General features: G+C 46.8%; 2 protein-coding genes and 1 long non-coding RNA gene across 7 annotated transcripts in view; all 3 read right to left on the bottom strand.

Annotated features, from left to right (window-relative positions):
- Window positions 1–18,946, bottom strand: part of PRPF39 (pre-mRNA processing factor 39) — a 30,577-nt gene extending 11,631 nt beyond the window's left edge. The window contains exons 1-6 of the mRNA XM_078384564.1: window positions 18,766–18,946; window positions 9,599–9,965; window positions 5,650–5,775; window positions 4,850–4,968; window positions 3,998–4,165; window positions 1,142–1,310 (exon numbers count right to left, since the gene is read on the bottom strand). Of these exons, the coding sequence (XP_078240690.1) occupies window positions 1,142–1,310; window positions 3,998–4,165; window positions 4,850–4,968; window positions 5,650–5,775; window positions 9,599–9,928 (912 nt within the window). The 5' untranslated portion in view covers window positions 9,929–9,965; window positions 18,766–18,946. The remainder of the gene's footprint in view (window positions 1–1,141; window positions 1,311–3,997; window positions 4,166–4,849; window positions 4,969–5,649; window positions 5,776–9,598; window positions 9,966–18,765) is intronic.
- LOC144586417 (uncharacterized) lies at window positions 58–1,113 on the bottom strand. The gene is made up of 2 exons (XR_013541235.1): window positions 780–1,113; window positions 58–637 (listed from the first exon to the last, which is right to left on the bottom strand). It is a non-coding gene; the product is annotated as an uncharacterized LOC144586417 (long non-coding RNA).
- Window positions 18,947–19,472: 526 nt separating the features above from the next.
- TOGARAM1 (TOG array regulator of axonemal microtubules 1) overlaps window positions 19,473–23,442 on the bottom strand; it is a 32,179-nt gene continuing 28,209 nt past the window's right edge. For all 5 annotated transcript variants that reach the window (XM_072986951.2, XM_072986948.2, XM_072986950.2 and 2 more), the window contains exon 22: window positions 19,473–20,685. In XM_072986951.2, coding sequence (XP_072843052.2) covers window positions 20,432–20,685 — 254 coding nt within the window. In that variant the 3' untranslated portion in view covers window positions 19,473–20,431. The remainder of the gene's footprint in view (window positions 20,686–23,442) is intronic.

The raw sequence follows: 23,442 nt of genomic DNA on the forward strand, positions 1-23,442 counted from the left end.
TAAAGCTGTTGCCTCTGAAAGAAGCAAAGACAAAAAAGGAACTCTAGAAAATTGGGAGCGTGGAGGGCAGGTGTGAATACTACCGCTGGCACATAAGCCAGGTGGTGGTGAAGAATTCTAGGGAGCCTAAGGCCAAAATGGGGAACAAAATCTTTTAGCCCGCTACCAGTGTACTCTTAACGTTGGCAACACAGACATCTGAATTGCTGACAACATTCTGGATCTTATCCCAAACAGCAATCAAAATCAGGCTCAAGAATGCAAAAGTAGTCTGTAACTTGAAGAGCAGTTCTGAAGGAACTAGGCACGATCCTCCAATGTAAAGGAGTGCCGCTGGAAACCAAGGCCAAGATCATCGACATCACGGTATGTATGCCCAACTACTTATGTATGGGGATGCGAAAGAGGTGGGTGGGCAGTGAAGGAAGCAAACAGGAGGAAAAAAACAACTCATTCAAAATGCGCTACTAGAGGGTAGCTTGGCAGGTATCTGAACAAGCAGGAAGACAATAAGCATGCCCTACATCCAACTTATCATTATTTGGACACAACGTAAGACAACCCTCAGTAGGAAAAAAAAAATAATGCTGTGAAAGGTAACAGGAAAAAAGGAAGGCCAAGGAAGAGATGAACTGGCCTTCTGGAGGTTCTTGACCCACAGGGCGGCTGCAGTGGCCGAAGTCCCTTAATAACCACTGTCACTCTCAGCACACCCGCCAAACCCAGGCCAGAAAACCTAGCCAGAGACAATCTGGCTGAGGGAACAAAGCACTGGCTGCCTTTGAAGCCAAGCCAGGAAGGGACCACCAGAGCAAAGGCAGGCAAGGGGGGCAGGTCCGTGGGCCGGACGTCCAGCACAAAATGCCATTCTAACAGCAGCTGAGTTTCGGTAGAACTGCTCCCACCACCAATGGAAGAGGGAAAGAGGAGACGCCTGCTCCTCCCTGCACCCTGAAAGCCAGCTGCTCCAGGATGGTGCTGGGAAAAGCACTTTAGTAGGTTTCTGGATGGCTCAAAGGAGACACGAGAAGAGGATTGGGGAGGGGAGGTGGATCAATGTTTTGCGGCAGTAGCAGATCTCTCCTCAGGTGCGCCTGGCATTTGCATCCAATTGCAGCTACAGAAAGTACGGGTTGATTACCTTAGCGGGATCAGTTATATCTTCGGTTCCAGAAGGGAGGTCATCACCAGCGGGTGCACCCTCCCCGGTATGGCTAGTGGCGGAAGAAGCCAACTCCCTGCGCAGCTGAATAAACTGCTCCGTAGCAAGAATATCTCGTGGCAGATTATTCTGTACATGGTCTTTGAACCTGCAATGGAGCAGAGAACAGCCACCTTATTTTATGCTTGCTATGTTGTATTACAGCAACCTGAACTTACTAAAGTTTGAAGGACCCAGGAGATGCCGTAGGCCGTGACTGTTCACTGAACAGAAAATGTGAAGAAAACAGGTAGTCATGCACAGGCTGATGAGCTGGGCTGTGAAATATCAGCTATTCTATTATTCGTTTACCCGAAGACTAAAGCAGTCCATGAAATGTTCTAAAATAACACCACAGACTTTGTGTTTTATTCCAAGCAGACCTAATACCTTCCTTTTCATCTTTCAAAATCATGTAGCCGGAAGGGACTCCACTGGTCACCAAGCCTAGCTCCCTCCTCTGAAGGAGCATGAAATCCATGGCTAAAGCAACCTCCCCTTTAAAGCCTGCAAGAGTGAAGGAGAATCCATCATCTCTCAAGGCAATCTGTCTGTTCCACTGCCAGAAAGTTTGTCCAAATGTTTAGAAGAAATGGCTTTTCTTGCAAACTGGCTCCGCCGCTTCGAGTCCTCCCTCCGAAGCTGCAGAAAACGAGCTTGCTCCAACTTCCACATGAGGGTCCTATACTGGAAGACGGCTGGTCATATCTCCTCTCTGTTTTCTCTTCTCTATGCTAAAAGTGCCCAGTTCCCTCAATAGTTCTTTGCAGAGCCTGGTTTTCAGACCTTTTATTATCCCTCCCATGGGCACCCTTCCAGCTTCTCAAAAGCCTCATTTATACGGCTGACATTTTTCCAGAACTGGACATAGCATTCCTGGTGACCAAAGCTGAATAAAGTGGTACAATTACCTCCTTTAAGTTAGATAGCACTGAGGAGGCCTAGTACAGCACTAACTCCCCCCACATCTCTTTCTTCTAGTACGACACCTAGATCCTTTTCACAAGTACTACTAGAGAGTCAGCTGTCTCCTACATTTGGTTTTTCCACTTAAGTGCATGATTTTACATTTTTCCTAATTAAAACTCATTGGCTGAACTTTAGTACTGACTATTCAACAACAACAGGATTGGCTGTTGCACGTCAGGGGAAGTTACGGAACTGCTGACCCTCCAAATATCCATTTGTTCAATGGGCCTTCGCCTTAGTTGTGGGTGGATTCCACTCGTTTTATTTCTTTACTCCAGTCCTTCAACCTATCAACAACCTCTTGAATCTTGATTCTGTCTTTTGAAGTATTAGCCACCAGACCAAGTCTGGTGTTATCTGCAGAGGATGCTGTCTGCCATCTCAAGTACGTTATTATTATTTTTAAAAAGAACACTGAACAACACAAGGCATGGCACAAAATCTCATGGTACCCCCACCTGTCACTACTTTCCAGGATGGCAAGGAATCATTCATTGGTGAGCAGCCCCACTCTAGGCACATCAGCCTGTCAACCAGTTACAAAGAGGAGCAGCATCCTCTAGACCACATTTCATCAGCTTGGCCACAAGATTACCCTAAGAGACATTATCAAAAGCCTTGCTTATACCAAGGTGTGCTGCAAGGAGAGCATTCCTTTCATTTACAAAGTTTGTGGCTCACCAAAACGAGAGCTAGCACCAGTCGGGCATGACTTGTTTTTGAGAAATGCTCTTTTCTAAATGCTCACAGACTGGCTACTTAGCAATCTAGTCTAAATACCTCTCCTGCTGTTATGCTGCCTAGCATTTACTGTGGGACTCCTCTTTCTTCCCCTTTTTGAAAATAGGGATGGCGTTTGCAACATTATCTTTCAGAATGTTGAGCTTGTCTGTCTCCATTAAGCCACAAAGGAAACAGAAGACGGTGTGTCTCTTTTTAGCTGGAAGTGAGATATCTAGGTAATTCTGGTGCAATTCTAGAAACCTCCAACTCTTTTAGCCGTTCTTTGTAACAGCCTTTCATAAAGGACACAAGACTAGGAAAAGGTATCAGTTCCTTCTTTCAAAGGTAAACCACTCTTAAAGAGTTATTTCTGTAAAAACAACAAGCCTGCACTGGCTAGCAGACACTTTTTTGAATATTAGTTCAACGTTCATTCAGAGGATACTTTAGTCTGAAGAATATATGACTGGAAAAATATTCCTGTTAAAATGACTCCACAGTTAAGGGGGGGAGATGTGGTGAAACTGGCTTCCTTAGATATTTCCTTAATGCAGCGGCAGCAGCGTTCAGAGAGGTTCAATGTGCACTGGAATACACAGCTGGAGCATCCCTGTGAGGTTTTCTGCCTCTCAGTTTGTGGCAAACTAACTACTCTTAGATGGAGTCCTAAAAACAGGAGTTACAAGCACACTGTACATAACTCTGCCCATTTACAAGCAGCCTTTGTTTCCATTAATATTTATTCATCAAGCAACTAAAGCTACTAACTTCTAGACAACAAAATGTCTCTTTAAAATGGGGTGCCAATAATACCTCTACAAGAGAATGTTACATTAACTGATCTTTACTTCTGAAAGACATGACATTACTAACTGCTGTAAAACCAAGTTAAAGAGCTGAGGTGTCACAACTGCTCGCTTTTTCAGTTTGGAGTACAACCACCAGTGGAGAAGGGACAGAAGGAGAGCAGGGTGCCTTTTTTAGGGCCCCTGGGCTGAATGAATGTCCCTCCAAAGAGACCTCAGCCCTGCCAAAAGAGGAAACAGGAGTCAAAGAAGCCACACAACTCTGACCCAGACGACGACACGGCCGCCATCCTCTCACCTTTGGAAGTGATGGCTATACAGCTGAGTTGGAATCCCGAGAATCCGGTCAAACACAGCCGACACCGCTTTCAGATCGCCTTGCTCATTCTCCCAGTTTATATACATTTCCCAGAGTTTGTCTGAGCGGAAATCTGTTCCTGCAGCTAAAACGGCATGCTCATAGGTCCTAGGGGAGCAAAACAATCTTGGTGACCATGGAAAACAAGTATTTATTTATTTATTAAATTTAGACCCCGCCCCTCTAGACCATGTCTACTCAGGGCGGCTACTCAGTGTAGGGCCTTACAAAAGCATGAGAGTTTCTTTCTCTTAAAGTGAAATCAGAAATTCTGCAACACTTCCGTTCCTCACTGATTCCCCTGGGACCATCTTAAAAGGGTAGAAAAGCTGGACCTAAAATGCTAGATCTCAACCCCCGTCTCATGTATCACAAAAGTTTAGATCTCAGATCAGCCTTTCCCACGATGGTTCCCTCTCCCCCACCCCCCACCCAGAAATATATATTTAAAAACCATCCAGGAGAGGTAGGAATAAGATAGTCTTCCATTCTCACATCCCTCCAGTTCCTGAATTGCAGCTCTCATAATCCTACACCACTGTCCACGCTGACTAAGGGTGATTATATAGAGATATAACATTTTTTAAAAAAATCTATGCCTACGAAGTGAAGTCCCCTCTGCTCTCATCAGCATGCTTCTTGCAAGAGGTCCATCTTCTGCCCATTCCATACCCCAGTTAAAGAGACGCAGGTCCCAGTGGAATGTTTCTGGTCACACATTTTCTGACTGGTCAGTGAAAACATTCTACGGCAAAGAGTACAACGGCTGGGTCCTTCGCTCAAGGAACTTACCCCCTAATGGTCCCAACGGTTTCAGGGTCGCTGGAATCCAGCGTCTCTTTGAGGAAATTTATGTAATGGATCCAGAGATCAACGCTGAGAGGTATGGCCTGGAGCCCTCTCCGATAGACCTATGAAGAGAACACCAAAAAGAGAGAGAGCTATCCTTCGAACCCTCCAATGAGGTCCTAAGCGAGAGGCAACACTGTGTTATCCGGTGAACCTTAAAAAAATACTAATGTACTGGAATTTTGTTTAAATAATCTACCATTACCATTTGGGTGGAGGTTGGCTAGAACATGGCAATGCTCTGATCTCCACGAGCGGAGTCTTGATCTTCAAAGCGCAGCGGTCCCTGCATCTGACCAGGCTGTGTGGGCAGGCTTTGGGGTACAGACCATAGGGCACAGACCCTCTAGAGCACCAATGACAGCGTCTGACCAAAAATGCAATAAGATGTAGCAAGAGTGACCAGCAAAACCAACCACAGCGTTCGAATTTTGTGAAATAATAATAATAAATGTATAATGTAAGTGACAGAAAAGCCCTGCCCTACTTGTTAAGCTGCAGTGTAATGCAGACGCTTGCACTGCAAAGCTTGACAAACTGTAGTAGAAGTTTAGCACACCTGCCAACAAAGAGAGAAGACGTTAGCTCCAGCGCCACAAGGAGGGACGAGCGCAAACCAAAAAAGCCCTGTGCGGAAACAGCAGGGACGGGCGGCCAAAGAGGGCAACTCTGCCATGGTCTGGTCCTTGTTTGGCTCGCGGGACCCAAAAGCAACGGCTGCCAGCCCAGCGCGGCGTACGTACCTCGTCGGCCTGCTTCGTGTGGCCGTGCCGCTTCTCCAGGTCGGCGTACTTCTTCCAATAGCCGTAGCAATAGGGATAATGTGTGAAAAAACTGTCAAAGGCTTTTCTGGCAGCTGACAAGTGGTTCTGGGAGAAACACACAGCAGGTTCAGACTTTGGGAAAAAACACACTTGAAAGTGACACACAGCACACAAGCTGAAGCGTGGAAAGCGCCTTCTCAAATTCTGACCAAAGCTAAGGTTCACGCCAACAGCACTTTCCCCAAAAGGTTAAATCAAGATGGACCGTTGGGTCTGGTTATGCTTTATCTGAACACATGCTGAACAGAAGAAAAATACGATAGACCACCCTCTTCTTGAATTTTACAACCACTAACCCGAACTCACCAAAAAAAAAAAATTCCAAGCGCTTCATCAATGTGCCAAGTCTATGGAACAGGGCACAAAGGTGTGTGTATTCATACCCATGGATGACCCTTCAGCGCTGGAACCCTCTTCCTCTGCAGACTCAAAGTCTAAGTCTAGTCAGCGGCAAAAAACCCCCACATCTTCCTCAGACAACTTTTCAGGCAAAATTTAAATGGTATAGGGAATATCTCCTCTGCCCCCACCCCCAAAATACTTTGTTTCTTATGGTTTTAAGCTTTCACCAATGCCTTGCATAAAATTCCTACAGAATGTAAACTTGTAAATGAAGAGGAAGAGGAATGCGTTACCTGCCTAGGATAACCTTGATGTGAGGCAATTAAAAAAAAAGGAAATATGTGGATTCCCCGTAGCACAGCTGTGTGAAGTACTAAAGCTCTAACATCACACTAAATAAAAGAAAAAAATGTGTCACCAATCAAAAACTAGATGAAATTTTAAATTAGAATCAATATGTTTTTAACCCGTTTGCTGATTTTTCAATTTTGTTAAGAAAAAGGGTATTAAATCAAGCTGCCTGTTATGAATCAATTTGGAGGCCTTTTAACCTCTCATTGCTTAAAGTCAAGGGTACCTTAGCACTTGCCGTCCTCTGCTCCTCATCCAACGTGGCCAGTAAAATGGCCCATAAAGACCCAAGGAGAAAAGCTGCCAGGATACAGCTGCCTTTTAACTTCTAGTCAGATGCACATCCCTGTCCTCTCCTTTTCCATCCTTGCTTCTCTGATCATGGCCAACCGGACATACTCCAAGGGAAGGTAACTGGGAGGACTGGGAGGGATCTGGGAACTTAGGTTCTATGGCTTAAAGAGCCAGCTTGAAGAAAAGATTAAGAGGAGGCAAGATAGTGACCTCCAAATATCTCCAAAGCTGCCACACACACACCAGATGGGACAGCTTCCTCCCCCCACCCCCGCAAAGGCTTCCGAGCACGCAGCAACATTCAAAGCTGTAAGGAAGCAAACTGTGGGCCCAACGTAAGGAGACAGTGGGATGCGCCAGGCTCTCCTCCCATAAAGGTATTCACTGTATGTTCACTTATCAGGGCCCCTCCGGCTGGACTAATTTCTGCAGTGAGTAAAACATCCTCAGATTCTCTTAATCTATGTTTGGGGCAGCGAGTCTGAACAAGCCTTTCCAAGAAAAAGCAAAAAGGGAACCTTTGTTTTTAGTAGGACATTTATATAGTGTTTTTAAAACTGCTGATTCTTTTATACTTTTTATTGTTGTGAATCACCCTGGGTACCCTATGAGAGCAAGCCAGCCTGTAAATATATATAAATAAATAAACGTAGGGCCAAACAAGCAGCCTTTTGACTCCAGACCAACTTCAACCCAGTATTGGACTGACGTTTTGATTCTGCAAGATACTCTAGTGCAAGCATTTCTGGACTATCCCAGCACAAGACATGCCTCGCCCAGTAACGTCAACTGCACTTGAACCATTAGGCAGAATACTTAATGACATGTATTAGCAGGACCTCACAGATGCAAGCAAGAAACATCAGAAATGACTTTCTCCACATTAAAGCAAAGCGCTGTGCTTATATACCACTCCACAAAGCTTAAAGCTCTCACTTGGTGGTTTATACTTTGATTATGCAGGCTACACATCACCCCACCAGCAAGCTGGGTACTCAATGTACAAACCTTGGAAGGCTGGAGGGTTGAGCCCCCCCCCCCAAAGCTGGCTACCTCAGCCTGTCAGGCTTAAACCCAGGTTGTAAGCAAAGTCTTCACAACAGCAGTGCAGTTTAACCACTATGCCCTAAAGCTCCTCTTAGCCCAATATTTTTTTAACAAAAAGCTTTCTAATAACCGTTTTAGTCTATCAGCTTGCAAATTCAGAATTTATTTCAAGTGCTACTTATATTATTACTTGGCAAAGAAACAGCCCAACACCTTTGAGGGGTTGGGCAAAGAAGAAGAATCCTTAATGACAAACAGTGGGCTTATATTACTCAACTTAAGGTTTCATGAGCTATAGCCAGTTAAAAATATAAATGGGAAAAGTCCACAATTCTTGGACTCCAAATTCACTTTAGAGATGCCCTTCATAGTCTTCTGATACATAAGGCTTGCCAGAAACATACAACACATTTCTAGATTCCTTTCATTCAAGATGTGTTTTTCCTACCTCTATAACTGTCATGTTGCCTTGACCCCTATGTAATTTTGAGACCGAGACCTTCCCATTGATCATCAAAATGTCTGTTAGAAGTCACAAACATCTAGAACCCTCATCAAAACATTTTTGACAGATGCCACAATTACCAACTTTCCCGACTATAAACTTTTTACTTCCCAGAATAGTCCAGTGATCAGAAAGGAGGTAAAGAGTAAGAGAAGCTCTGCGTGGGGCTGCTCTTGGAGAGTGCTTGGAAACCTCAGCTGATTCAAAAGGCCGCAGCCAGGCTGCTGGTTATACCGCTGATTACAACAGCTCCACTGGCCACCTGACTGTTTCTGGGCCCAAATCATGCTGGTCATGACCTATAAAGCCCTCCTAGACAGCCTGGGTCCAGGATACTGGAAGGATTGTATCACCCCCCACCCCATATGAGCCTTTTTGGCTTCTAAGGTCTTCTGGGGAGGACCCCTTCTCTCGGTGCCCCCAGCTTCCCAAACTCACTTGGTGAGGACATAAGAGAGGGCCTCCTCAGGGGCTGCTCCCAGGCTCTAGAATGCACGGCCCCAAGAAGCCAAGTTGCCCCCCTCCCTCCTTCCCTCCCTCTTGTCTCTCCATCATCCTCAGGCAAAGACCTTCCTCTTCAGGCAGGCTTTTATGCAAAAAGTTGTCTCTGGGATGCTGGTTTTGAGCTTACAAGGTGTTAGATGTTTTAAATTGTTTTAATCTTGGTTTTTAATCGTAATATATATTTTAATATGGTATTCTTAATACTGTTGTTTTTTTTCCTAGTTTTTGTTCTAGTTGTTTGTTCTATGGAGAGAAAGGAAGCCTTCAAATACTATAAGTTAGCCTACAAATACACACACACAGAGAGAGAGAGAGAGAGAGACAGAGAGAGAGAGAGAGAGAGAGACGGTGTACTATTCCTCAAGGCAGGGAGGTGATAACATCTGCTGACAGGCACCTTTGAAGTGGATGCCGCCACACTATATCACAACAAGTCTAAGATTTCTAACCTGTTGAGAACGCTATGCTAATTTCACTAAAAAAAAAAAATCTTGATGGTTGCTTTAAGGCACTGAACCCTTCCATCCTCTCTCTTAAGAAGCTTATCTCCTGAAAATATTACAAGAACTTTCCATACAATCTAGCATTTGAACATAGTTAATGAACAGCTATTTTCAGTGTCACTTTTGCTGCAATTTTTAATATATCCTGTACTCCACATCCTTTATTCTTTGTAATGCTTCTAAAATGCCCGAGACTCTGGTGATTATGATAAGCTATGATAACACTCAGTTATCAAGTTCTGTGTGTTTGTGTGTACACACACACACACACACACACACACACACAAACAGTAGGGAAAAATGCTAAGATTAAAATACTAACCTCTTGCTCTACATACTGGAGGAGATAGACCCAGCCTGTGAAATCTTGTGGATTCGTTTCAACTACATTCCAGAATTTTTCAAACTCCAGAGGGAACGCCGGTTCGGGTTCAGCAGTCTTCTCTGTTTCAGTGACTGGTACCTCACTGTCTTGGGGGCTCTCTTCCTGGGCATTGACACCAGGAGAGTGATCAGGGGACTGCTCCATCTCCGTGACACTCATGATCTCTGTACTGAAGTCAGCCGGCTGCTCACTCTTGGCCTCGCTGTCCTTGCCCATGCTTTCACTTTTCAAGTCGCTATTCGTGTCCTGAAGATCTGAACTCTGCATAGCGATTGACGCTCCTTGTGTTCTGTTAGAAAACTGCCTGTTGGAGCAGAAGATGACCGTCAAAATCTGTGGGGGACAGGTTTCTCCTCACATTGTGCAGACACGACCATCACCCCAACCTGAGGTGAAGACAGATAATAATAATTTAAAAAAAAAAAAAAACAACCTTGAGGAACCCAGGCTAAACTACTGGGACTTAGCAGTCTGAAAGCATGTAAATGCAAGTAGATAAATAGGTACCACCACGGTGGGAAGTTCACGGCGTTCCATGTCTAGTCGTGCTGGCCACGTGACCACGGAAACTGTCTTCGGACAAACACTGGCTCTACGGCCTAGAGACGGGGATGAGCACCGTGCCCTAGTGTCAGACACAACTGGATTAAATGTCAAGGGGAACCTTTACCTTACCTATCCCCCAGTGTAACCTTGGCTGACAACAAGCCGAAGCAACAAATGGAAAACAGTCTCACTGTTCAGAATGCAAGCTATTTTAGTCAGCAGAAGAATAACAAATCACCAGCCAGGTTGACTCCGTTGACAGTGAGGCAGAAGGGGAGAGTTCTAATGAAATTCTGGGCTTGACAAATTATTATGATACATGGAATTACTCTCTTTTTTTCTTAACTGAGCTTCTCTGAAGAATGTGAATCTTTAGAATTGGTGGAGGGGGGACACTGACCAAGCAAATGCACACTACAGTGGACTCTATGGGTATCTGAAGGTCAAGTGAGACCATTCTAACCCAGGGAAGATGTGTGCTACAGCCCCAGATAACAGTCAGAAAGAGTTCAGTATTCATACTTTTAAGGTGAAACTTTCACAGTTAAATGGAAGTGTTTGGAAATACCACCAAAGCTTACAAGTAAAGGTGTGTGAATTGCATTTCACCTATTAAAAGACAAGGGGATGACAGAGGACGAGATGGATGGACAGTGTCACTGAAGCGGCCAACATGAATTTGACCCAACTCCGGGATGCATTGGAGGACAGGAGGGCCTGGCATGGTCTGGTCCATGGGGTCACGAAGAGTTGGACATGACTTAATGACTGAATAACAACAATTAAAAGGTAAGTCATCAACCCGGAAGATGCCACATCCTGTGTATTGTAAGAGATCCTGGGACACCCAATCCATCTTTGGTTCTTATCAAGAGCTTTTACTACAATGACTACACATCCTTCTCCTTTTCCTTCTCATGCCCATCGACATGTCTGTTTTAAATTCAAAGTGTAAAGGCTGGAGCCCTTCTGAACTACGGCTATCCAGGGTGCAACAGAACTGAGCTCCCCAACTCTAGAGAAGCCAAATATTCCCCCTTCTGAGAAAAGTATCTCTGTCTACCATCTGAGAAGAGAGGCACATATTTCCTCCTCCTCTGAAATGTCCAAAAGAGGTCATATCGCCCAAAGGAAATCTGTCCAACACTCAATTGTTGCAGGCTCTATTAGCGTGTCCACACCTCTCATCCCCTCACAAACCCTCTGAAACACCACAGGGTGACATGCTCTGTTCTCAAAGAGTAGCCAATAAGAATGAGGGAGCAGCTCCTACCAAGCCTTAAGCCACAGAATACCTACTAACAGGCACCGATGCTTCTGGCTCGTCTGTCTCTCTTCCAACAATCCTCAGTGGACTCCAGCAATCTCTAAGGTACGCTGTTTCAGTCTAAAACTGACACTCAGACAAAGAGACTTCCCCTAAGCACTAGATCTTCATCGGCACAACCGTTTTTTAATAGCAAATGGAGGAAACAAAGCCTACCATGGCAAATCCGCCTTCCCAGCCTGCAATTAAGGAGCAGGGGGAAAAAAGCAAAAGCAAAACCTCCCTCCCACCCCTGAGGGTCTTGCAACACCATCATGATGATCCCTAACTTTTCGGAAGCAAGTGCTTGGGGAAGCATTGCCTACATACTTTAAAATCAAACTAGGCAAACTGCATGTCAATCCTTGATGTGGTCACCATCCACACTGCTGCTGAGCAAGGAGGCACCAATTAAGAACCAGTGATCAAAGTGCTGCTAGTTAAAGGATGATCGATCAAAGCAGCCCTAATTTTTAGAACAATAAAGCCACCACAGTTCCCAGCACACCCTACATGGGAAACGCAGGCCCAGCAATATTTCAGGAGAAGTGGCAAATTACACAAGTCTGGATGTGGAAAGGGGAAAGGGAGAGAACAGGAAAGATGAACTCATTAATTAAGAATTCTCTAACAGTGGAGACACTGGGAAAGTATTCCGATTTCACAAGGTTCTTCTTGACACAAGAGGTAAAAGCTAATCACTCCAGGCACATGTGAACAGAAAGCCTTTCTGTAGTACCTCAACCTCAGCTCTCATTCCTCCAAGAACAGAATAAAACTTTTACGGCCCATGGCCCCCAAATTAACAAAGTGATGAGAAGAAAAACAACTTAATAGTCCATTATTATTTACAGACATCACAGAATCATGGATGAGATACTGGCTAAAATATTGCTGGGCAGCATTCACCTGTGGAACACCAATGCCATCACCTGCAACGGCTGACTGCCACCAAATAAAGGCTTCCTGTGATGTACATGAGTTTGCTACAAGCCCTGCGCACCCTAAAATCACAAAACTTTAATCAGTGGTGCTTAGCTGCTGTTAACATGATCTCCAGGGTGGATAAAAATTAATAATTTTTAAAATAAAATGTTAAAATAAGTTTTTATATACGTAATCTTTTTCTTAAAAAATCCAATGTTTAAATTTAAATAATGATTTTAATTGTGACTTAAATCAATCTGATTTAAATCAATTCCACCCTGATAATTTCTATTCTGCAGGTGAAGCGGTGCAGGATTTCAGCTATGAAGGCTCCTCCTCAGGGTTCAGAGCTGTGCAAAACACAAAACACAGAACAGAAAGCTGCATCTCACTGCAATTCAATACTTCCAAATTCATTAAACCTAACCTTCCGCACTGAGCCATTACCAGTCTTACGGCTACAAGGCTACAGCCATACTGTGTGCACCTATAATCAGGAGCACAACCTACTGAAGAGAATGGGACTTGCTCAAGACAGAGCTTCACAGGCATCCAAGAGCAGCTGAGATGAGCTGTTAACCAGCAGAGCAAGGGACTCATGGGTTTTTTGTATTAAATTATTTTAAAGCCAGTTTTATGAATAAATCTTCTTGCAGTGGAGAAACATTTCTCAATAGGAAAGAAACGTGAAATATATTAGGCCAACTGCCTTTTAAAGTCTCTCTGTGAGTGCATAATCTGGAAAATCTGCAGAATCTAAAAGTACATTTTGCCAGAAATCAGTTCCGCCTTCCTTGCCACCTTTTGGCTCATGGTATGGAACTGGCAAAACTACTGGAACATAGGCCTTTGGCAAGAGAGCAGTAACTGAGAACTTGGCAACAGGTAACAGATTAATAAAAGTTTAATGCACACACTTAATGAATCAATGGCACTTCTGCTCATTGAAAATGTTTAAGTTTTTCTGGCATGACAGGCTAAAGGTTTTTCTAAGAATTATTACTTAGTTAACATTGACATGGGATGTGGTGGCGCTGCAGGTTAAACTGCAAAAAGCCTCCGGGCTGCAAGGTCGCAAGATCAGCAGTTCAAATCCATGCAATGAAGTGAGCTTCTGTCGCTAGTCCCAGCCGTTCAAAAGCATGTACAAATGCAAGTAGATAAATAGGTACCACCTCGGTGGGAAGGTAATGCTGTTCCGTGTCTAGTCGCGCTGGCCACGTGACCACGGAAACGGTCTTCGGACAAACGCTGTCTCTACAAGCTTAGAGACGGGGATGAGCACTGCCTCCTAGGGTTGGACACAACTAGACTAAATGTCAAGGGGAACCTTTACCTAACAATGACATAGATTTTGATACTACCATTATGTCTAGAATTGTTTTGTGGCATCACTTCAGTATGATATATAGGTGTTTAAGTACTACGTTCTTTGTACATTGAAAACTACCTTAAACATTTACCTTGTTGAAAGAGAACACAAACTGCCTGATATCAGATAAGTTCTCTCCCTGATATATCTAAAGAAAAAGACTGCATCCATGAAAACTGACAATCAAATAATTTTTGTGAGGTTTAAAGGTGCTGCAATACATTAGTTTTGGTTTTGTTATTGATGAAACGGAACAGAACTAGTTCTCTGTATAGCACTCAACACAGTATAAAAATTTTTATAATGTATTTTATAATGCATTTTTCATTCATCAGATCGTACCCTACCAAGTACTTTTTATTAGAATCGGAGACCTTGCTGCTGTTGATCAGAATCTATAGAGTGCTCTCTGTTTCAATTAGGAAACGTTCTTTTCTCAGCACATGCCCAAACATAGCATAGGCATCCTTCAGTCTCGAGAGACTATGGCATCGTGATCTGTATGGAGGACTTGGAACAGCGTCTAGTGTGGCTGAGAAGGCCGATTTGAGAGTGACACAATCCCTTCCACACTGAAGACAAATACAATCTGTACCCCGTCTAGCTCCCTGATTTTACTGCTTTCATGACTTCCTCTTTGCCTCGGCCTGCTGGGCAAGGGTCTCTTCAAATTGGGAGAGGCCGTGATGCACCGTCTGCCTCCAGGCTGAACGGTCAGATGTCAGGGTTTCCCATCTGTTGAGGTCTATTCCTAAGGCCTTCAGATCCCGCTTGCAGATGTCCTTGTATCGTAGCTGTGGTCTCCCTCTGGGGCGATTTCCCTGCACTAATTCTCCATACAGGAGATCTTTTGGAATATGACCATTAGCCGTTTTCACGACATGCCCAAGCCAATGTAGACGTCGCTGTTTCAGTAATGTATAGATGTTAAAAATTCCAGCTCGTTCTAGGACTACTGTTTGGAACTTTGTCCTGCCAGGTGATACCAAAAATGCATTGGAGACAATGCATATGGAAGGTGTTCAGCTTCCTCACCTGCTGTGCACAAAGGGTCCAGGACTCACTGCAGTGCAGGAGTGTGCTCAGGACACAGGTTCTATAGACCTGGATCTTGGTGTATGCCATCAGTTTCTTATTGAGCCATACTCTTTGTGAGTCTTGAGAACATGGAAGCTGCTTTGTCAATGCGTTTATCCAGCTCGACATCTAGGGAAAGTTTCAGAGATGGTTGAGCCAAGGTACACAAATTCATGAACAACCTCCAGTTCTTGCATGGAGATAGTAATAGAGGGAGGTGAGTCCACGCCCTGGCACATGACTTGTCTTTTCTTCAGGCTGATTGTTAGTTCAAAGTCTTGGCAGGCCTTGCTGAAAGGATTCATGAGTTGTTGGAGGTCTTCAGCAGAGTGGGCAGCAATGGCTGTATCATCGGCGAAGAGGAAGTCCCGCATGCATTTCAGTTGGACTTTGGTCTTTGCTCTCAATCTAGAGAGATTAAAGAGCTTTCCATCTGATCTAGTCCAGAGATAGACACCTTCTGTTGCAGTTCCAAAGGCGTGCTTTAGCATGACAACAAAAAAGATCCCAAACAGGGTCGGCACGAGGACACAGCCTTGTTTCACTCTGCTTTGGATGTCAAAGGGATCTGATGTTGAGCCCTCAAAAACTACAGTGCTCTTCATTCCCTCATGGAAAGATCTGATGATGTTAAGGAGACGAGGTGGACATCCAATCTTGGGAAGTATTTTGAAAAGGCCATCCCTGCTAACCAAGTCAAATGCTTTTGTAAGGTCTATGAAGGCCACTAAGAGTGGCTGTTGTTGTTCCCTGCATTTCTCCTACAACTGTCTGAGGGAGAATACCATGTCAGCGGTGGATCTATTTGCTTGAAATCCACACTGTGATTCTGGATAGACTCTGTCTGCAAGCACCTGGAGCCTCTTCAGCACAACATGGGCAAGCAGCTTCCCTACAACGCTAAGAAGAGAGATGCCACGGTAGTTATTGCAATTGCCCCTGTCTCCTTTGTTCTTATACAATGTGACGATGTTTGCATCCTTCACGTCCTGTGGTACTCCACCTTCGCTCCAGCAAAGATGAAAGATTTCATACAGTTCAGTGGTGATGGTCTCTTTACAGCACTTCAGCTGGGATGTTATCCCTTCCAGGTGCCTTGCCAGAGGCAAGGGAATCCAAGGCCGCTTTTATTTCTGCTAAGGTTGGTTCGCTGTCCAGCTCTTCCAAGACAGGCAGGCACTCAATGTTATTTAATGCTTCTTCAGTTACTACATTCTCTTTAGAATATAGCTCAGAGTAGTGCTGCACCCAGCGGTCCATCTGCTGTGCTCGGTCCTGGATGATCACGACTGTAGCAGACTTCAAGGGAGCAGATTTCTTCTGTACTGGACCTAAAGCCTGCTTGATACTGTCATACATTCCCTTGATGTTACCTGTGTCCACTGCTATCTGTATCTGAGAGCAAAGCTGAAGCCAATAATCACTGGAACATCTCCTGGCAGTCTGTTGGACTTGGCTACAAGCAGCTCGAAGAGCTTGCAAGTTGTACTCACTCGGTCAGGCTTTGTATGCTGCTTAGAGCTCTTATCCTCGATGGCTGACATCAACTCCTCCAAATGGGCTTCGAACCAGTCAGCTGTCTCTTTGGTCTTCTTGCCAAATGTGGACAAGGCGGTGTTATAGACAGCATTCTTGAAATGTTCCCAACGTTCAGGTGCATTTGTCTCAGCTGGGCCTGGAAGGATTTCCTCAAGCGCTTGGACAAATTTCTCCACTTTTCTTTGATCGCGAGTCTTGTTGATGTCACTACGTGGTCTTCCTTCCTTTTCTGTGTGATACAGTCTCTTTGTTCGCAATTTTACTCTACTACACACCAGGGAGTGATCAGTATCGCAATCAGCACTCTGGTAACTGCATGTGATCGTAATGCAAGGAAGGCTAGAACGTGCACACATTTACACAGAGCGTAAGCTTCCAGCATGACGAGAGGCTGTGTCCATTCAGTAGCCACCGCACATACAGGAACAAACCACTTGTGTACAGAAAGAGTGGTGTGTGTTTTAAATATAACTTTATGCTAGGCAGCTTCTTCAGCACATATCGCCACTGTTCAGATGACACAAACGGCCAGGCAACAAGCCCAACAGAAATCAATAGCAGGGATACTTCAGATAACAGCCACGTTTGTGCGCACTGATAAACCACGACTCAGTGCTACGTGCACAAATTGGAATAATTCTGAGTAAGCAATGACTCATGACTTGCCTGAATCCCAGTGTGTAGCAGAAAGCAAACTGGCCCTGACAGTTTAAACCAAACTATAGCCTGTTTTGGAAAGAGAAAGGGAACCGTTTTAAACCAGGCAGTTTGGTCTAAGCCAGGCAAATCATTTGCAAGAAACTGCAGAGCAAATGCTACTGGATTCTTTCAGTTTTGGAGGGAAGGGGAAATGGGTATGAAGAACCCTTCCAGCTCATGCATGACACGCAATATTAAACTACATGTCAGTGTTCCATACAAACCAGGCCACCTAAAATGGTCAAGAAATCAGCCAGATGGGTTTACAAGGCATGCTACATTAAGCAGACCTTCTGAACTGCAGTATTTGGGCTGCTTTATTTTTATTCATTTATATAATCTTAAAAGTGGAAGAGCTGGAAGGGACCCTCTGGATCATCCAGTCCAGCCCATCAAGGAGGCCAGGTGGGGGAATTGAACTCCCACCTCTGGCTCCGCAGCCAGATGCCGCCAGAAGCCCCTGAGCCGTCCCACAGGAGACAGCTTCTCAGCTGGCCCTCAAGCACACACCGGAAAAGGGAAGGTACCCACACACCCAACGTGAAGCATCCTGGCCTAACAAAGGTCTCAAAAGTAAAAGAGAACATTTTCCCCCAAACCTCCAGTCCTGCTTCCAAAAGGTGCTTTTTGTGGGGTGTCAGTCACTGCCCCCGCCCCAACTCCAACGCCTGCCTGTCTCACAGGGTTTCCCTCCTTTCCTTTCCTCCCCCCCCCCAGGGATTCCCCTGCCTGAGGGTTTTTCCCTCCCAGATGGATACGGAACTCTCTGGCAAAAAAAGAGTCCCCACTCCTCCCCCGCCACTCCCGGCCCACAGGCATCCCAGCCGCCACCGCCGGCCACCAGCCCCGCGTGGAGGGGAAAGCGAGGAGAAAAACCCTGCGCTTCGTCCACGCCTCTCTTTTCCCTCCCCGGCCAGTTTATCCCCTCCACGTGGGCGGCAAGAAGGGGGCTCCCTCCCTGGCCGGCGATTCGAGGGGACCGAAGGAGAGCAAAAGGGGGTGGGGGTGGGTGGGTGCCTGCCCAGGCGGGCTCTCTTCCGGGCGGACTGGACCATCCGAGGCAGGAGGGGGCCCTGGAGAGCCCGCCTGAGGGTTGGGGCCTCCCTCCAGCCGCCAGCCCTTCGGGGAAAGGGAGCGGAGCGGGGCGAGGAGGGCCGACCCGAGAGGTTGCCCCCCCTTCCAGACGCCCCACGAGGCGCCCTCCCCGAGAGAGGGAAAACTTTCCACCTTACCTCCCCTCCCCCCACCACCTGAAAAGGACTCGAAGGGGGAGGGGCCGAGGGGGCGCCTGCGTGGCCGTGGGACCCTCTTCGGAGGAAGGAAAGGGGGGGAAAGCAGCCAAAGGACCCCCTCCACCTCCTCCTAACACGCATGCGCGCCTGCCCCGCTGGCAGGGGGGGAAAGGCTATGAGGCGGGGGGAGGAGGGGGGTCGTGTCCGCGGGGAGGCCGCTCGAGCGGGAGGCCTTCCCTGCCGGGCCCCGAGCATTCAGGCCCAGGTTCCCTCACAGGCCCCGCGAGAGAGGCGGGAAGGCGGCGCGCCCCTCCCCCCAACCGACGCCGACCGGCTTCTCCTCACGGAAAAGGAGGCCGGGGCTCCCCGCATCCCTCCCTCACACACACACACCCGGGCCCCGCACCTGGCGCGTGCTCTCGGCCATCGGGCCGCCGCCGCCTCCTCCTCTTCTTCTTCTTCTGCCGCCGCCGAACGCGAGACGAGCGCAGGCCCAAGCCAGGCCAACCTACCGCCTCTGAGGGACCGAGCGCGCACTGCGCAGGCGCACCGGTCCTGAGGCCTCCCTTCGCTCGGCCAACCTCGCCTCCGGCGGCGGGAAGGAAAGAGCGCAGGCGCCAGGCCACAGGGGACGCATGCGCCGTAGCGGCCCCCCGCCCACCTACCTCCCGGTGCTGGGTCGTCCGTCCTCCAGCGGGAGGGAGCTTGGCGCGCTTTACCCCTGCCCCAGAGCGCGTGCGCAGGAGGCTCCAACGAAGCCCCTGGGCTGGGCGTGGGATTATGGGAGTGGTAGTCCTACAGCTGCCCCTTGTCACCCGTTTCCAATGAAGACTAGCGTGCAAACCGGTGGTTTCCTGAGGCTGGTTAAAATACTAGTAATAAAAAGGGACTTTTCTTTTAGAGCATTTCCTGCGTCCCAGCAGGGGGGATGAAGGCACTGAAGGGGGTGGGGGTTGGACCTCCCCCCCCCTTCATGTCTGGCAGTTCATCACATGGATTTCCCCAAAACACATTATCCCCCATTTAGACAAGAAGGTCTTCACAGAGGAAGCTAAGTGTCCGGCCAGAGAGAGGAAAAGGAGAAACAAACAAAAAACAATAATCTCCCACATCTTTACAGAAATAAATCCATTTATTTTTATAACTTTTTTTTTCCCTTTCAAATGAATACAGTACTTTGTAAAATACCAAATTGTGAGAGCAGAAGAAGACCTGGCACTACATCGTTGAGAATTGCACAGCAGGGGGATGAAGGTAAACACCCTTTGTAAGTTTGGGACAAAGATGAAATTCAGCAATATTTCCCACACTGAAATATGGGGGTGATAGCCAACACAAGACATTTCTTTTAGGACATGTGTCGCTCAAACCCTGTTACTACAAATTTTGGTCCACATGCTTCATTAATTTGTTAAAAGTGTGACAATAGTGTGCAGATAATTACACCCAACGGTCAAGCCAGATGTAACACATTTGACAGCAGCAAAAGCAAGCCGGCACTGCGCAAACAGGAGCAGGACTGATTTTCAAAAGGCATTTTTTTCCCCACAAACATCACACAGAACCCTGTTGTTTGCATGTATCATTCAAAGCTTTTTTGAAGCTTCTGTTCATCTTAAGGCTACATGAGAAGACATGTCATCACATGATTTCATGATTAAATCTATTCCTAGTGAAAAATCTCATCTTTGCTCGTACATGCGGGGCGTGGTGCCACAGAGTCAAAGGAAGAGTGCAAACAAGCAGAATCGACTTTGATTCCGCAGACAACCAGTCCCCACATCGATACCGGATCTTGGAAGAGCACCAGGAGAGACGGAGACAGTCCACAAGCCTCCTGCTGGGCTTGGTTTCCAGCCTCGGGCGGATATACTGCAAAGACAGCGTCCGTGGTAGTCGGTCTTTCAGACCAGTCACTGCCAAGTTTTCCTTCTGCATGAAATGCAGACACTACCTGGCTCGGAAATGGGGCTTGAGGACCATCCGCTCAGCCTCGTGGGAAACAGCCTGCTGCTGGTGGCTCGGAAATCTGAAATAGCAGTGGTGTCCATACACACACACCCCTTCCTGCGTCATGTGGCTGGATCCAGGAATTCCTCCAGAGTTCTTCTGATGTGCGGGGGCTGGGAGGCAGCATGGATCAAGAGGTTCTGGCCCATCTGTGCAAAAAGGGCTTTGGACAATTTAGCAGCGGCGGTTCGGATATTTCCACCGGCTCCTGGCAAGGAGCCGCTGTTTGTCATGTTGCCTAACAGGTGCCACAAAACGGCCAAGACTTTTTGCTCCACGGCATGAGGTTTCCGGGGATACAGCTCGGTGACAAGCTCTGAATTCGAGAGGGGAAAAAAAGAAGGAAGGAAAGGCAATGACTTGTCCATAGCAAACGCCCCACACAAGAAAGAGGCTGCCGCCTTTATACCCTGCCCGTGCCCGAACATGCGGATCAAAAATACGACTTCACACACCCTCTTCCTGTGCAACATCTGGGAAAAGCCTATGAAATTCAACCACAGCACTCTCTAAAAGGTTGCAGCTTTGGGTCGTTTTAGTCCAACGGAATATTAACAGCGGATCGTTTGCATTTGATTTTTCCTGTAGTGGAAGGAAGAGGGATACCTGCATGCAGGAGCAAAACAGATCAGCCACTCAGGCTCCCTGTCGAGAGGGCCCAACCCTGGCTGAACCTGTCTCTGTTTCTCCCTCCGCTTTGAACAGGCTTAGCTCCACCTCGTCTCCAGCAGTCCAAGATTCCCACTCTTTTCACCAGACTCTAGCTAATTTTGACTTGTCCCTTTTAAGGGAATATAAGCCGATTCCCACGAGCTCTGAACATCTAGAGGATGTGTCCTTTGCCACTACAGGAAAAAAGAGAGGTCACTTACCTGTAACCATAGTTTGAGTGGTCCTTTGTGAATCCACACAAAAGGGTATGGCTGTGCCTGCATAGGACCTCTCAGAAGTTTCTAGAGCTTTAAAAGACATGATTAGTAGGACGTTGCCCCGTGGCGCGCATGCTCCACCCGCCCGTAATACCTCAGTTCTGAAATGTCTGCCGCTGTCAAGACTCTGACCGAAACAAAGCTCAAGACACCAAGTGACGGACAGCGGGGAGGACGGGCGGGATGTGTGGATTCACAGAGGAGCACTTGAAGAACCATGGTTACAGGCAAGTGACCTCTCTTTCTTCTTTGTGTCCTCTGTGAATGCACACAAATGGGTGACTAGCAAGCTCACTTACCGGAAGGAGGGCCGTCAGGCCAACACTGAAGTCAGCACAGGGTGGGGAGCACCCAGATGTCTTTGGTGACGATAGACCACTTGTCGAAGAAAGGGGCTAGCTGGGGATGATGGGAGAGGTCGAACGAAAGGTTCTGAATAGGACAGTCAAATATATTATTTATTTTTCTTTGCAGGACGGAAGGTTTGGTGACGTTGGACAGGAACCTGTGACTGGAAAGTAGTGGTAGCAGAAGAAGCTGGAGGAGGATTGGACCTCTCCTGAGCAGGAGGTCTGTAAGAGCGATAGGCCTAATGGGAAGACTGCTGATAAGATTGTTGCGTACTGAAAGATCTGAACCACAGGTAGCGTTGGTATTGTGGCTACTGGACAGAATAAGAGCGAGCTGTCTTCCGGATCTTATGTAAATTGTCCACCACCTCATCGGTCTTCTCATTAAACAGGGCAACACCATCAAATGGAAGTTCTTCAATGTGGGACCTAGCACAGTCTGTAATTCCCGCTGAACGCAGCCAAGCATGCCTCCTGAAGGCAATAGCCGATGTCATGGCCTTAGATGCTGCATCAGCTGTGTGACGGGATGCTACATGCTGCTGTTTAGCCAACGTCGTTGCCTCCAGGTAAACATTGAGAACACTGGCCCTAGTCTCCTCAGGAGCAGCTTGGAGAACTGGTAAAACCTTGTTCCACAACTGCCTCTGATAAGCACCCATAGCTGCCTGATAGTTTGAAACTCTCCTGACAAATGAGGCCAGAGAGTAGAGTCGACGGCCCAAGATATCCAGCTTTCGACCTTCCCTGTTGGTGGGTGTGACCTTTGAACGGTTTCCAGCCCATGATTGATTAAATTGTACTATGATGGAATTTGGTGCTGGATGTTTTGTGAGGAAAGTAGTGTCACCGCCATGCATTCTGCAATGATTTTCAACACGCCTAGAGATCTGAAGCGATGTAGAGTGTTGATTCCATGATTCTTTTAGGAAGTCCAACATAGCTGGAATGAATGCCAAACTCAATGGGGGGGATTTATCTTGGTCTATGTCGTCAAAGATGAGGTCCTGCTTGGGAGGAGGGCGCTGCTGTACATCAAGGTCCAAGGATTTCGCCATGCGGAGAATTAACTGCGAGTAAGATGTAAAGTCTTCAGATGGCGATGGGGGATGAAGATCAGCGACATCTGAATCAGGAGTTGGCAGATTTGAAGGAGATTCTCTGGAAGCTTCTGAAGGTGGATCCTGTTCAGAGATTGATGATATCGAAGAACCTCTAGTAACAGAAAGAGGTGGAGAAAGCGAGTGACGATGACCTCTTGATATAGAGGCTCGAGCTCAAGGAATCAGTGCGGAAGTGTCTGTTTCAGGTGGATGAGAACTTTTAGAAGATGCACCCTGACGAGAAGACTGAGCGTGAGATGCTCTCGGGTGCGATACCGAGGATGACGGTACCGAAGGGACATGAGAACGGTTCGATGGATGGGGATGCCTATTGAGAAACGTCTTGCTGAGATAAGGGGTGTTTAGAAGCAGGCTTTGATGGTGGAGGGTCGAGCCGGTAATAAGCTCGATGCCGAAGAGGTGAGGGTGATGGGGAGGATCCAGAAGGAGAGGCATAGGCATATGAAACTCTTTTGGATCTTGCATAATTGCCAGTGCCATAGTAGGGATCGAGGTCATCCCCATGGTATCGATGTCGAACACCCCATCCATCAACCTCTACATACAAAGGCTCCTCATAATCCAAGAACGGCCGACGTCAAGACAGGCGAGGAAGAAATATAACCTCCCAATGCTGAGGATACTATCAGGCTGTAGAGATATGTCAATGTTTTGCCAGCCGTTTATGTGG

This window comes from Pogona vitticeps, chromosome 1 (assembly GCF_051106095.1).
Source record: "Pogona vitticeps strain Pit_001003342236 chromosome 1, PviZW2.1, whole genome shotgun sequence".
NCBI classification, from domain to species: domain Eukaryota; kingdom Metazoa; phylum Chordata; class Lepidosauria; order Squamata; family Agamidae; genus Pogona; species Pogona vitticeps.